General features: G+C 38.7%; 2 protein-coding genes across 19 annotated transcripts in view; one reads left to right on the forward strand and one right to left on the reverse strand.

Annotated features, from left to right (window-relative positions):
* The window catches only part of LOC107762352 (phosphatidylinositol 4-kinase alpha 1), a 29,646-nt gene extending 16,855 nt beyond the window's left edge, over positions 1 to 12,791 (reverse strand). For 6 of the 18 annotated variants that reach the window (XR_012701361.1, XR_012701360.1, XR_012701358.1 and 3 more), the window contains exons 1-2: positions 1,617 to 1,851; positions 160 to 1,541 (exon numbers count right to left, since the gene is read on the reverse strand). The gene's annotated coding sequence lies outside the window, so the exon portion shown is untranslated. Of the gene's footprint in view, positions 1 to 159; positions 1,542 to 1,616; positions 1,870 to 11,824 lie in introns of those variants that run through there. The other 12 variants (XR_012701364.1, XR_012701357.1, XM_075234733.1 and 9 more) reach the window with 9 other exon arrangements.
* LOC142172000 (phosphatidylinositol 4-kinase alpha 2-like) lies at positions 10,284 to 15,727 on the forward strand. The gene is made up of 3 exons (XM_075235749.1): positions 10,284 to 10,381; positions 10,520 to 10,715; positions 15,659 to 15,727. The coding sequence occupies exons 1-3, from the start codon at positions 10,284 to 10,286 to the stop codon at positions 15,725 to 15,727; spliced, it is 363 nt and encodes a 120-aa protein (XP_075091850.1).
* The last annotated feature ends 283 nt before the right edge of the window (positions 15,728 to 16,010 follow it).

Genomic DNA, 16,010 nt, shown 5'->3' on the forward strand with positions numbered 1-16,010 from the left:
TAGACACAGAAGAAATAGATAAGGAAAATGCTCTACAAAAGGGAGACAGAGAATTATAGGAGACAAAATTAGATAACGGGTGTTTGGTGGTGCAAAATCTGACTCCTTTTCTATGAGCAATAGGTTCATCTAAATCATTAAAAAATGTAGATAACTCACCGGTAGAAGGAGGTTCAACTTCGGTAGATTGCATGATGGCTTCTGGTACTCTATTTTTTCTTGAGTAAGTTTTCAAATCAAGCCTATCTAAATGCCCAATAGTCTCTCCCCCAAAATAATTTCTCCAATTTCACTTTCCCCTGTCATAATGTCACCAAGAGGTCCAGTAATGGAACTAGGTAGAATCACCTCTTCCTCTTTATTGCTCTCCCCTGAAGAGGTGATGAGGTAAAACTGAAATACAGCTTAAATTCTCGAAAAAGTAATATCCATGCTAACAAAAAATCACCTAGAGGGAGGATGATAACATTTGTAACCTTTCTGTGTCAGAGAATACCCAATGAATACACATTTTATAGCTCTAGGATCAAATTTTCCAGAATTTTTAGTGTAGATAAAGCAAACACATCCAAACACCTTTGGAGAAACAGTATATTCATTAATACCCTTTAAAACTTCTAGAGGACTTTGAAAATTGAGGGTTTTAAGTGGCATTCTGTTGATAAGATAGGAAGCCACTAGAATAGCATCCCCCAAATAAGGTTTTGATAGATGCATGATGAACATAAGACATCGTGCTATTTCTAACAAATGCCTATTTTTTTCTTTCAGCGACTCCATTTTGTGCACTAGTGTAAGGACAACAAGTCTGATGGACTATCCCATTGCACACCAAATAAGCACCAAATCTTTTATCCATGTATTCGTTGTCATTGTTAATTCTCAAGATTTTTGTTTTGGCATCAAACTGAATACAAATCATCTTATGAAATGACTGAAAACAAAGGAAAACTTAACTTTTAATTTTTAACAAATATACTCAAGTCATCCTAGTGTAGCAAATCAATGAAAGTAACAAACCATCGACTACCATACAAAGAAACAGTTTGTGTAGGACCTCATACATCAAAATGAATAGTCATAAACGAAGTTGTGCTTCTATTATCACTCACAGGATAAGAGTTTCTCGTATGCTTGGCATATTGAAATGCATCACAGAACAAAGATTCAAATTGAGTCCTTGAAAATAAAACGGGATATGAAAATTCAACACTTTTAGAACAACTGCCACACTGGGCTGCTTGTTCAATTACACAGGCGTTGGAGTTCCTCACACAAGCATACAAGGGTCATCCACGGGTTATGGCTTATGTTCTAAGGGTGTTGGAGTCGTATCCTCCTCAAAGAATAACCTTCCTCATACCGCAACTGGTGCAGGCCCTGAGATATGATGACGAGGTGTATTTTACTGGCTAGCAAGTCAAAGAGATGTACTCTTGGAAGTTAATTGTTTACTTCAATGCTTTACATAGTTCATAGTTCTTTCATGAACAGCATTTTCATGGTTATAATAAAGATAAAGTGAATGATTTTGTTTGTACCTGTAAACAAAAATGAATAGAATTAAACAGTAGATGTCACAATGGGTTTTCATCTCGAAGTAGTTTTCATAATACCTTCCTTGTGTGTCTCGACTGCCCATCTGTCTTGTGCATCAGTGTGAAAAATACCTATTCATCTTGCATATAATAGATCTGGTTGACCTTGATCATGCGATTTTTACCCATGCAGAAATTAGTAGAAGGATACTTGGTCAGAGCTAGTCAAAGGAGTGACATATTTGCCCTTATTCTAGTATGGAATCTGCAGGTGGGAAGCTTTTGCTTTGTTTCGGTTTTAAAAAGGCTATCCTTGTCGGATAAATTAAATCGGCTCCCTCTTGCTTTATGGTGAACATTGGTTTGATCTTCTATTATAGCCACTAACCTCAAAAGCATTTGCAGGGCGAGACTTGTGAGCCGAGAGTTAGGGATGTTGAAATTGGCAAAAGTACCACATCAGTGGATGACAATTTTGAATGGGAATTTCACCCTATAAAAGGAGGCCTAATGTTTAGAATTTAAACACACCTCTCATTTGCCTTTTTTCTTCTTAAGGCATTTGTATCTTCTCTCTTTAGTATTATTTCACTTGTAATTTTAGAGTGGAATAAAATATTGATTGTGTCCGAGGAAGTAGGCAAAATTGGCCGAACCTTGTAAATTCTGGTGTTCTTTTATTGTTGTCTTATTGTCTTGTTTATTATTTAGTGGTTGTCATAATTTTTGGTATAGTAGTTGTGACTCATTCACACTATATACATTTGGCTTCCGCAACAATTGGTATCAGAGCCAAGGTACTGTCTAAGTATGCTCTGTGGTTGCAGCATAGTCTGATCTTCCACATCAGAAAAGATCTATCTTGGTAACTGAGTCAAGGTTCTGTCTGAGTATGCTCTGTGGTTGCAGCTTAGTCTGATCTTCCACACCAGAAAGGAAATAATCTTGATTTGTGTCGTCAGCTACTAAATAATATTTGTGTCAAAATGAGAGACAGTAAACAAGAAGAATCTACATCAAGTGTCAATAATACGTCATCGTTGGCATCTTCGCTTATGACAAGAATTGTGTCAAATGCGAAATTTGCGGTAGAAATTTTTGACGGGTCAGGACATTTTGGGATGTGGCAAGGCGAGGTTCTAGATGTTCTTTTTCAACAAGGGCTAGATCTTGCCATTGAAGAAAAGAATTCAGATGTTATTGGAGAAGAAGATTGGAAAATTATCAATCGTGTTGCTTGCGGTACCATTCGATCCTACCTTGCTAGAGAGCAGAAATATCCATACACAAAGAAAACTTCTGCAAGTAAATTATGGAAAGCACTGGAGGATAAATTTTTGAAGAAAAACAGTCAAAATAAATTGTACATGAAGAAGAGACTGTTTCGCTTCACCTATGTTCCTGGTACCACAATGAATGAACATATCACCAGTTTCAATAAGTTGGTCACAGATTTGCAAAATATGGATGCAACTTTTGATGATGGTGACTTGGCCTTGATGTTGTTGGGGTCACTTCCTAATGAGTACGAGCACCTTGAAACTACTCTACTCCATGGAAATGACGAAATTTCTCTCAGAGAAGTTTGTTCGGCTTTGTACAGCTATGAACAAAGAAAGGGAGAAAAACAGAAGGGCGGAGAAGGAGAAGCACTAATTGTGAGGGGTCGTCCTCAAAATCAAACGAGGACTAAGAAGGGAAGATCCAAGTCGAGATCTAGACCCAGCAAAGATGAATGTGCCTTTTGTCGAGAAAAGGGGCACTGGAAGAAAGACTGTCCGAAGTTGAAGAATAAGGCCAGACATAACAATGGAAAGGCCATTATGGATTCAAATTAGTTGATTGTGATGATTCAGACTTCTCATTAGTTACAACAGAGTTATCAACATCATCAGACATATGGTTGATGGACTCGGCTTGTAGCTATCATATGTGTCCCAACAAGGACTGGTTCGTGAATTTTCAAGAAGGAGAATATGGAGTCATCCACACAGCGGATAACAGCCCTCTTACCTCATATGGCATTGGTTCAATAAGATTAAGGAGCCATGATGGAATGATCAGAACATTAACAGATATTCGATATGTACCGGGTTTGAAGAAGAATCTCATCTCTGTGGGAGCCCTAGAATCAAAAGGGTTCAAAATTATTGCAGAAAATGGAGTGATGAGAATATGCTCCGGTGCACTAGTGGTAATGAAGGCCAATCGGAAGAACAATAACATGTACTGCTATCGTGGTAGCATAGTTATTGGGACAGCAACAGTGACATCCAGTGATGACAAAGAGGCAGAAGCAACCAGGCTATGGCACATGCGCTTGGGACATGCTGGAGGAAAATCCTTGAAAGCTCTATCTAATCAAGGATTGTTAAAAGGCGTAAAGACTTGCAACTTGGAGTTTTGCGAGTATTGTGTCAAAGGGAAACAGACAAGGGTTAAATTTGGTACAGCGATCCATAATACTAAAGGCATTTTGGATTATGTACACTCTGATGTTTGGGGTGCTTCCAAAACACATTCATTGGGTGGGAAGCACTATTTTGGAACCTTTGTTGATGATTTTTCCCGAAGAGTGTGGGTGTATACAATGAAGAGGAAAGATGAAGTGTTGGGAATTTTTCTCAAATGGAAAACGATGGTGGAGAATCAAACAGGCAGGAGGATCAAGTGTATTCGCACAGACAATGGAGATGAATACAAAAATGATCATTTCAATAAGGTCTGTGAAAATGATGGCATCGTCCGACACTTCACTGTCAGACATACACCACAACAGAATGGAATGGCAGAACGTATGAACCGGACTTTACTGGAGAAGGTACGGTGTATGTTATCCAATGCTGGCTTGGGCAAAGAATTTTGGGCTGAGGCAATTACATATGCATCCCACCTTATTAATCGTCTACCATCTGCTGCTATTGATGGCAAGACACCATTTGAAAAATGGTATGGAAAACCTGCTGTAGATTATGACTCTTTGCACGTGTTTGGCTCAATTGCATACTATCATGTGAAAGAGTCAAAATTGGATCCGAGAGCAAAGAAGGCTATATTTATGGGGATTACTTCTGGAGTCAAAGGATACCGCTTATGGTGTCCAGAGACAAGGAATATTATATTCAGCAGAGATGTTACCTTTGATGAATCTGCCATAACAGATAAGGTGACAGTTGAAGATGTCAAACAAACCGGTGGTGCATCAAAGCAGGTGGAGTTTGAGGGAAAATTTATTTTTCCTACACAAGAAGCAGAGGAGGAAACTCATGAAGATTACCCTCTGGAAGAAGAGCCAGTAGAAAGGGAGATTCCAACTCAGGAACCTCGACAACAACTTGAATCAATAGCAACCAGCAGGCCAAAAAGGACAATAACGAAACATGTTCGTCTCATAGAGACGGTTACTTGTGCAACCTCAATTGTAGCTGATGGTGTTCCTACCACTTATAAATACGCAATCCAAAGTTCAGAAGAGGATAAGTGGAGGATTGCCATGAATGAAGAAATGCAGTCCCTTCATCAGAATCATACATGGAAATTGGCCAATCTCCCGAAGGGAAAGAAAGCAATTGGGTGCAAATGGGTATTTGCAAAGAAAGAAGAATTTCCTAACCAAGAAGATGTTCGCTACAAAGCAAGATTGGTGGCCAAAGGAGATGCTTAAAAGGAGGGAATTGATTACAATGAAGTATTTTCTCCAGTTGTAAAACATTCCTCCATTAGAATTATGTTGGCTTTGGTAGCACAGTTGGATTTGGAACTAGTTCAGATGGATGTAAAAACTACGTTTTTACATGAAAACTTGGAGGAGGAAATCTACATGAATCAGGCAGAAGGATTCAAAGTTGCTGGAAAAGAAAATATGGTATGCAAACTTGAAAAATCGTTGTACGGATTGAAACAATCTTCTAGACAATGGTACAAGCGATTTGACAAGTTTATGTTGCGGCAAGGGTACAAGAGAAGCAAATACGATCATTGTGTGTATTTGCGCAAACTTAATGATGGTTCCTTTGTATATCTTCTCCTATATGTTGATGATATGTTGATAACTTCCAAGAATTCGGAAGAAATTGATAAGTTGAAGATTCAACTGAAGGAGGAGTTCGAGATGAAGGATCTGGGTGAGGCAAAGAAAATTCTTGGCATGGAGATAATAAGAGATAGACGTTCAAAGAAACTCTGTTTATCTCAGAAAGAATATTTGAAGAGAGTACTACAGCGTTTTGGCATAGATAAGAAGACTAAGCCAATTAGTACGCCACTTGCTCCCCATTTTAAGCTAAGTACTACTATGTCGCCAAAGGATGAAACTGAACAGGAGTATATGTCAAGGGTACCATACGCAAATGCTGTTGGTAGCTTGATGTATGCAATGGTTTGTACAAGACCTGACATTTCACAAGCCGTTGGAGTTATTAGCAGATATATGCATAATCCAGGAAAGGAGCATTGGCAAGCTGTGAAATGGATTCTACGGTATATTCATAGTACTGTAGATGTTGGGTTAGTTTTTGAGCAGGAAGGCAATCGGTCTGTAGTTGGATATTGTGACTCAGATTTTGCGGGTGATCTGGACAAATGAAGGTCAACTACTGGTTATGTGTTTACTTTTGCAAAGGCACCAGTTAGTTGGAAGTCTACTTTGCAGTCAACAGTTGCTTTGTCTACAACAGAGGCAGAGTACATGGCTATTACAGAGGCTGTAAAGGAGGCAATTTGGCTTCAGGGGTTGCTAAAGGAGCTTGGTATTGAACAAAAAAATATTACAATTTTTTGTGATAGTCAAAGTGCTATTCAATTAGCGAAGAACCAAGTTTATCATGCAAGGACGAAGCACATTGATGTTCGGTATCATTTCGTACGAGAAATCATAGAAGAAGGTGGAGTCACGATGAAGAAAATTCATACTACGGAGAACCCTGCTGATATGCTGACAAAAGTGGTGACTGCGGTCAAGTTTCAACATTGTTTGGATTTGATCAACATTGTTGAACACTAAAGATTGAAGATGAAGACACAACCAAAATTTGTTATTGAGAGAAAATTGAAGATGTGGATTTTTGCCAAGGTGGAGATTTGTTGAAATTGGCAAAAGTACCACATCGGTGGATGACAATTTTGAATGGGAATTTCACCCTATAAAAGGAGGCCTAATGTTTAGGATTTAAACACACCTCTTATTTGCCTTTTTTCTTCTTAAGGCATTTGTATCTTCTCTCTTTAGTATTATTTCACTTGTAATTTTGGAGTGGAATAAAATATTGATTGTGTCCGAGAAAGTAGGCAAAATTGGCCGAACCTCGTAAATTCTGGTGTTCTTTTATTGTTGTCTTATTGTCTTGTTTATTATTTAGTGGTTGTCATAATTTTTGGTATAGTAGTTGTGACTCATTCACACTATATACATTTGGCTTCCGCAACAAGGGAAAGGCTCTTCTGCAAAGGTAGATAAATTCAACCGATACCTCTTGCTATTAAAGCATCTATTGCACCTTTCTCTAAACACTCTTATCTGGTCCTCTTCCTATAAGCATGCTGTGCATGAACTCCAAGTCGAGAAGATTTATTTAGGAGCTGCAAATTTCAAAATTCAGATAATTAAAGCTATTGACCAATACCACTGTTATACTATCTCAGTTTTTTCTTTCTGCAATGTTTATGTTTGTTGCATGGATAACCATCCTTATCTGGAACAAGATCCTATTTTTCCTTATCAGGTTGAGGAGATCCGTTTATCTGTTATCTGTATGATTGACTTTTACTACTCTCTCTCTCTCTCTCTCTCTCTCTCTGTGTCTCACTCAATCACCGTTTATATTGGTGACCATATTTTTGAAGTCAATAAATTTTGTGTTTCTTGTAACTATTCCACCTCATAAATTTGTGCACATTCTTACAAGTGGTGAATAGTTTTTGTAACTTTGTATTAATAATAAAACCAGCAAAAAGGAGCTGCTGCAAAAGTTACAACCAAAAGGAAGACATTATAGATTGAGTTACTAATCAAATCGAGCATGGTGTCAGGGTCGGAGACATGTGCATTAGCCATGCTACACCAAAAACTATGCAAGAAAATACATTTGTGTTTGATGTTGATAACTGTCCTTTCTATCTTTGAACACCCTATTGTTGCTTTCTTTCCATATACACCATCATACCGCAGCCGATATAGTATATACCAAATGATATCCGAAGCCCTTTGTATAACTATCCTGTGGCAATCTTCCAAAAGGTGAAGTGTTGTTTCTGGCATACACCAAACATGCCCAAGATGTTCAAAATAAGATCCTAAATTTGAGAAGTGAATATACAGTGGAGTTAGATGGTTGATGGCCTCAAGCTGCTCTTCACAAAATACACCTGTTGCAAAGTTGAATATCCCTCCTCTGTAGATTGCTTTGTTTCAGACACGCTCCTTTCAATACTAACCAGGTGAAACACTTCACTTTAAGAGGAGCCAGCCCCTTCAAGATTGGTTTCAAGGGCCAAGGGATGATTCCAATGGAGTTATGGGTGAGGATAGAATAGGAAGACTTAACTGAGAATAAGCCTTTTGAATACAAATTCCAGCAAAGGAAGTCTGGGAAAGAAGATGCAGGGAGCAGCTGTTGAGAATGTCTAAAAGACATAATGTAAAGCCCCGTGAATTTCTATAATTAATTCGGGCTAAATTCGAGCTTAAGAATGCGATTTAGATTAAACCCGAGCTGCACAAGATTAATTGAGTGAAACAAAGTCATCAAACTCACTTGGAAAATGTAAAACTACAAAGGGATGAATGCTCTGACTAATGTGCATGGGAATAGGTGGAAGGAAACCAAGGAACCAAGATAAGCAAAGCAAAGGAACAAGAAAAATGCCTTCAAGTGGTGTACGCCAAGGATGGCGCAACGCATTACCAAGGCGTCTGATGCCCCCAGCTGCCACAATGTTGGCAGTGAATCACGCCTAAAGCGCCAAAGTTGGCATCCATAAAATGCTGAAGGAGCAGGGGCGCGTGCGAGGGGCATGCACCGTGTTCCCTACCACGAGCTTCACTGAAGCCTTTTAAAGGCAATTATGGGAGAGAAAGTTTATTATTTGTTTGCTGCAAGTCTTTAAGGTTTAGAGGGAAAGAGGAACTCTCCACCATAAATGCAATTTTGTGGTGAGAAAGAGGAACTCTACACATTGGAGGGCCTACGGAGAGGTAGAGGTAGGCCAAAGAAGAGGTGGGGAGAGGTGATTAGGCAAGACATGACGCAACTTCAACTTACCGAGGACATGACTCTTGATACGAAGGTATGGAGGTCGAGGGTTAGGGTAATAGAGTAGGTAGTCTAGAGTGTTCATAATGATAGGATTGGCACGCAGTCTCGCTTTCTGTCAATAGTAGGTTTTTATGACTAACCGTTGTTTTCTTTCATTGTTGATCACCTTACCGTCTTATTGTTTTTATTCTGCTTTTATATGATTTTTTGGTACTGTCCCTTGTCTATATTTTCATTAATGTATTGCTTATTCTTTCCTGAGCCGGGGGTCTATTGAAAACAACCTCTCTATCCTCACAAGGTAGGGGTAAGGTCTGCGTACACACTACCCTCCCCAGACCTCACAGTGTGGGATAATATTGGGTATATTGTCGTTGTTAGTGAGAAATTAGTACTCTCTGGTAGATTTGGTCCATTAATTGCCTCTCTTAACTCTCCAACTACATGAAATTTATAGATTCTTCAAGAATTTCTCAAAGGCATTCAAGAACTCTAAGTCTTGAAAATTCTAAGGTTTGATAAAGAGATGATCCCTTGGGACTGAATAGATAACATTATCCAAAACAGAGATGATCCGTTGGCATTGGGATACATGGGAAGCAAATCTAATACACTAGTGCTGAGCACCACTCTTCCACCCAAAGACAAGTATTGTCTATTCCAGTTTGACAACTTCACATTTCTCTAGAACATCCCCTCATATGGAAATAATATTTGATTAACCCCAAGAGGGAGACCTAGGCAGTAGGAAGCGATCCGATACTACAACCCAAAATATTTGCCAAAAAATGAATATTTGGGACTGAATAGATAACATTATCCAAAACAGAAGGCCTGCTGACAGAGGTCGAGAAACCTTTAATACAATTGTTTGCATAGGGGTGACCATCATTCTGCTCAGACCTTCCATAACCAGAATGAAGAGGAAAGGGAAAGGGAATGTCTTTGTCTAAGACCCTTTTGCGAACAAAAAACAACCATGTGGAGAACCATGGTATCAATGATTTCTTTACCTCTGATGAAAGCCAATTGTTGTTGTGAGACTAACTTACTTATGATACCCTTTAATCTTCTTGCAAGTAATTTGGACAAAATTTTGTAAAAGCTGCCAACCATACTGATAGGCCTAAAAGCTTCAGTTATTTTGCCCCTCTTCTTGAGAACTAGTGCAATAAAAGATGCATTGAGGCTTTCTGAAACTACGCATGCCCTTGGAAAAAAGTCAACGCACTTAAGACTTCCCAGCAATGTTGATAGAATCCCATAGTAAAACCATTTGGGCCTGGAGCTTTGTCGCCAACACAATCTTTAATTACCCCATAACTTCGTCCTCTAGAGAAGTGGTGAATAGTTTTTATTCTTATTTTGGTGCTATGTTTCCCCTTATAACTCTCAATATCTATGTGTTTTTATCTTCAGCATGCTGCATTTTTGGCCCTACTTCCTCTTGTAAGATAACGAATAATTGACTGGTTCAATGAAAAGGCCCGTGATGTGTTACAGAGAGTTTGATTTCTTTGGCAAGGTCACATCTATATCAGGTGCACTCTATCCACTTCACAAGGAGGATCAAAGAGCTGGCATTCAAAGGTAAAGTAAAATGTATGCGGAGATTTAATATTGTATGGTTTTCTTATTTGTCAACAAAATATTGTATTTTTGTCTATGTGTTATATGCCTTTGGATATTTGTCTATCTTGAAACAAACTTCATATTTTGATTGACTAGGGAGTTGGAGAAAATTGAGATGCAAGGAGATGATCTCTATCTACCTACTGCTCCTAATAAAATCGTGAAAGGGATTCAGATTGATAGTGGAATTCCCCTGCAATCAGCTGCCAAGGTTTCTATTATGATCACATTTAACGTAGCAGATCGAGATGGAGATCAAAATGACATAAAACCCGAGGCCTGTATATTCAAGGTAAGATTGGGCGATATAACTGTATTTTCCTTCAAGTGTCCTCTAGTTTTATATATTTTTATTTCAGGAGAAAGAAACCTGCCTATGGTCTTGCATTCCTGCCACGACTTTCCTCCACCAGTTCATTCCCTTTGGATGGTTGATTGACTTGAGAAGTATCAAAGAACAAAATGAACCTCATTGAAAATGTAGCCTTTTTCATAAGTGATGATAGTGGTAATTACTAGATAGTAGGGCCTTGGTGAGTAGGGTTACCCGGTACCTATGTTGGTAGGAGGTGGCAGGTACCCGGTGGAATAGTCGAGGTGTATGCAAGTTGGTTGTAAAAACCACCATTTGTAAACGACAAAAGATACCTGCTCTAGTTTGAGTTGAATGTTCTGTTTGACTTTTTACTGCTGTAGGGACTGGTCATGATTTTTATAATAGAGTGAAATATATGATCTCTTCATTGCATGCCACACTGATGCACAAATAGGATTCTCACCAGTAAAAAGGGTAGGAAATTGTTATGTTCAACGGGTATTGAGATGGGTGGTGAATGTGATGGTCTAAGGCACATTGGAGGCTTGAAAAGATGAAAACAGGGGCTATTTTCAAGCATGGAAAACAAGTAACAAGATAACAAATATAGAGTGGGGTTTTAATACTTCTACTACTACTTCTCTCAAAAAGATAATAAAGTGGGGTTCTCTTTTTAAATCAATGAAAATTAACTCTGGACAGATTCTGATTCTTGTGCGTTTTGAATTTAGACCTAGGAAAAATCATTCCATTAGAATGGTTTTGAGAAAGGATAGAATGTGTGGTTGTCTTTAGGACTGAGGAATCTATTAAAGAAATTACCAGATGATGCAATGATGAATTTGGAAGGAAGAGGAAACAGAGATAATTTTGTAACCTCTAGCAGTGCTCCTATATCCCTATGCATCATAACGTAAGATAGGAACTTTATATAGAATCCAATTTAGCACAATCAGCTGAATTGCAGCAAATGTGATATTTATAAACTCCAAAAATCTAGTCCTACTCCAACAAGTATTCTATAAAACAATCAGAAAGTTATTCAGACCAACTATGAAAATAAATTGAAGCTTAGGAATATTTACCAAGAATTCGACAAACTTTTTCATCCGTATTCGTTTCTCACGTATCGTAACTGTACAATTTTTCCAGTGACCGTAAGGGCTGTCCCTCGAGTTAATATTTTATCAATGTTGTGCAGAAACCAACACTGCCACAAGTTCTGTCAGACTTCGGTGAATAAAGACCAGTAGCAGCCTCATGTGCAGTCACGTGCAGCTAAAACAGTCTGCTCCGGCGATGCATCAGTCCCACGCGCCGGAGCGTGACCCCTTTTCCGGCGACTTCCAGACTTCCATCCTTCATCTTCTAGGTTGCTTAGCCAGTTCGAGCACGCTTTAGGCACTTTCAGCTTTCTCAGACGAACAAAACTACCTTTTGCGGACAATCTCAGTCTCCATTCGGCCAGATCTAGTTTTTATGGCGACATATCTACCCTTTTCTTTACTCTGGGATTCGACTGAAGCCTGCATTTCCCCAGAATGAGCATTCTGTTTTTTTTTTCCAGTGAATATCAAACCACTTTCAGACTACCAACTACTCTCCGGCGAACTTTTCCAGTAAAACTGATAGTGTATTCCTGAATTTACACTCTGATCAGCTTCCTTGGGTATCTCTTATGGATATTTGCTACTTTTGTGTTAGAAGTCTCTTCAATCCAACAATATGTCGCTTGGTTTTGATGTTTTTGGTTTCAAAAGGGAGCCCCTGGACTTAGCATATTATATTGCAATATGGGCATTCTCACATTGAGCGTTTTGCATGTGTGGATTTGGCTGATCTATTACCAGCTACTGTGTTTTTGACGATAGAAACTTAGGTATTAGGGAGTAACAAGAAACAAAATGTTGTATCACGATCAAATGGAGAATATGAGTACAGAACTCTATGGCACAGCGTACGTGTGAGATTATGTGAATATATCATCTTTTGACTGAAATTCGATTGAAACATCCTGCACGGCCAAAATTTTGGTGTGATTTTAAGCTTTTTGTTGTTTTCTTTACAATCCTATATTACTTGTTGACCACATATACTTGCGTGTGCGTTTGGGATCAACAAGTTTTTGGCACCGTTGACGGGGACTTAAAATTAACTAGTCTACTAGATTATATTTTTACTTTTTTTCTACTCAAGTTTTTTTCTTATTTTTATTTTAGTTTAATATTTTATTATCTTTGTTGATATGGCATCTAATACATATCCCGTTCCTATTTCATGTGGGACTAGAACTAATTACATATTATTTACATAAGTATCTAACACTGCCCCTCGAGCCGGTGCATACAAATCTTATGTACCGAGCTTGTTACATATGTAACTAATACGAGGACCAGTGAGAGACTTTGTAAAAATATCTGCAAGCTGATCATTCGACTTCACAAACTTTGTAGCAATATCTCATGAGATTATCTTTTCTCTGACGAAGTGCCAGTTAATCTCAATGTATTTAGTTCTCTCATGAAACACTGGATTTGATGCAATATGAAGAGCAAGTTGATTATCATACACAAGTTTCATCTTGTTGATCTCACCAAATTTCAACTCCTTGAGCAAATATTTGCTCCAAACTAGCTCACATATTACCATAGTCATTGCTCGATATTCTGCTGCTGCACTAGACCGAGCAACCACATTATGTTTCTTGCTATCTTAAAATACCAAAGTACTTCCTAGTAAATACAATATCCAGATGTAGAACGTCTATCAGAAGCTCATCATGTCCAATCAGTAGCTGAGTATCCAACGATCTGCTCATGGGCTCGATCCTCAAACATAATTCTTTGTCCGGAGTTGATTTTATATATTGAAGAATGCGGACAACTGCATCCCAATGACTATTGCAGGAAGAATCCAAAAACTGACTCACGACACTCACATGAAAGGAAATATCAGGTCTAGTCACTGTGAGGTAATTTAATTTTCCAATGAGCCACTTATATTTTGCAGGATCGCTAAGAGGCTCCCTCTGTCCTTGCAGAAGTTTAGAATTCTGATCTATAGGAGTGTCAACATGTGTACAACCTGTCATTCTTTTCTCCTCAAGAATGTCAAAGACATACTAACGTTGTTAGATCATAATACCTGAGCTAGACTGAGCGACTTTAATACCCGGTAGAATTTTAGAAGAACGCGAGTAGGGCAAGTTTGGATTGACTCACTAGCTTATTTAATATCATTTTTAGGTTTAAAAAAATGCCCGAAGAATGGAGGTGGAGTACGATGATTCCATTGTGTACAAGAACAAAGGTGACATTTAAAACTGCAATAACTATAAGGGTATCAAGCTACTAAGTCATACTATAAAAGTTTGGGAGAAGGTAGTAGAATTTAGGGTGAGAAAGAGTGTGTCTATTTCGGAAAACCAGCTCAAATTTATTGCCCAGACGTTCTACTATGAATGCCACTCTTCTCGTAAGGAGATTGGTAGAGTAGTATTGGGAGAGAAAGAAGGACTTGCATACGGTATTTATTGACTTAGAGAAAGCATACGATAAAGTACTATGGGAGGTTCTATGGAGATGTTAGAAGGTTAGAGGTCATGTATCTTACATTAGGGTGATTAAAGACATATATGATGGAGCTAAGACCTGGGAGAGGACATGAAGAGGAGACTCGAAACACTTCCTAGTTGTGATGAGGTTGCACTAGGGATAAGCCCTTAGCCCGTTTTTATTTGCGTTGGTGAGGGACGTGCTGACGCACCACATTCAAGGATAGGTGTCATGGTGTCTGTTATTTGCAGATGACATAATTCTGGTTGACGAGACACGAGGCGGTGTTAATGAGAGGCTGAAAGTCTGGTGACAGACCCTAGAGTCGGAAAGTTTCAAGTTGAGCAGGACCAAAACAGATTACTTGGAGGCCAAGATCAACGACATCACCCAGAAAGCGAACATAAACCTGAGACTTGAGACAAATCATCCCCAAGAGAGGAAGTTCCAGGTACCTTGGTGCAGTTATCCAAGGAAATAGGGAGATAGACGAGGATATTACACATCGAATCGGAGCGGGGTGGATGAAATGGAGGCTCGCTTCCGGTGTCTTGTGATAAGAATGTGCCACAAAAACTTAGGTAAGTTTTACGGAGCGATGGTTAGACCGACTATACTATATGGGGGAAGTGTTGGTCAGTCAAGAATTCATATGTCTAGAAGATGAAAGTAGTAGAAATGAGAATGTTGAGATGGATCTGTGGGCATAACAGGTTTAATAAAATTATGAATGAAGATATTCGGGTAAAGGTGGGAGTCGCCTCCGTGGAAGACAAGATGCAAAAAGCGAGTCTAGATGGTTCCGGCATGTGAAGAGGAGAAGTACAGATGTCCTAGTAAGGAGGTGTGAGAGGTTGGCCTTGGTGTATATGAGGAGAGGTACAGGTAGGCCAAAGAAGTATTGGGGAGACGTGATTAGGCATGACATAGCGCTGCTTCGGCTTACTGAAGACATGACCCTTGATATAAGAGTGTGGAGGTCGAGGATTAGGATACAAGGTTAGTAGGTAACCGAGCATTTTTTTTTCATACCGGTAGTTTTAGTGTTAGTCTGGTATTTTTCTTATTGTTACTACCTGATGTTTTCTTATTATCTTTCGCTTCGGTTTTCTTAGTATTTCGTTGTTGTTACTGCTTCTGTTCATCACTCTTTGAGTTGAGGGTCTATTGAGCCTCTCTACCTTCCAGGGGAGGAGTAAGGTTTGCGTACAAACTACCCTTTCCATACTTCACTTGTGGGATTTAACTGAGTTTGTTGTTGTTATAACAGCTCATTTCTTGTTTATGCTTCTTTACATGTTAAATTTTATTTTTCTTGTTTATGCTTTTTTATATGTTGTCTAAATTTTGTTTTCTTTTGCATAGGTAGGAAATGATTGTCGGGAAGATGTTCTTGCTGTACAAGTCATTTCACTTTTGAAAGATATCTTTTGAGCTGTTGGGCTTAATCTTTATTTATATCCATATGGCGTTCTACCAACTGGGCCAGAAAGAGGAATAATTGAGGTGAATCCTTGTATGGTATTTTTTTAAAAGATAAAGTGGATCCTTGTATGACATTTACTTGTGGATGCATGTTCTTTCATAATAAAGTTTTCATTTGTGAAATATCTGGAAACTGATTACTTGTCGAGGGGAAAAAGAAAAGAAAGTGGAAATTGATATGAATTGAAACTGATTACAGAGGAAAAAACATGTGAAGATGAAAACAAGCCAT

This window comes from Nicotiana tabacum, chromosome 17 (genome assembly GCF_000715075.1).
Source record: "Nicotiana tabacum cultivar K326 chromosome 17, ASM71507v2, whole genome shotgun sequence".
NCBI classification, from domain to species: Eukaryota; Viridiplantae; Streptophyta; class Magnoliopsida; order Solanales; family Solanaceae; genus Nicotiana; species Nicotiana tabacum.

Coding starts and splice junctions, on each gene's coding strand:
- LOC142172000 (XM_075235749.1), top strand. CDS start 10,284: ATGTGTTACAGAGAGTTTGATTTCTTTGGCAAGGTCACATCTATATCA. Junction 10,382..10,519: donor CAAAGAGCTGGCATTCAAAG/GTAAAGTAAAAT, acceptor TTGATTGACTAG/GGAGTTGGAGAAAATTGAGA. Junction 10,716..15,658: donor CCGAGGCCTGTATATTCAAG/GTAAGATTGGGC, acceptor TCTTTTGCATAG/GTAGGAAATGATTGTCGGGA.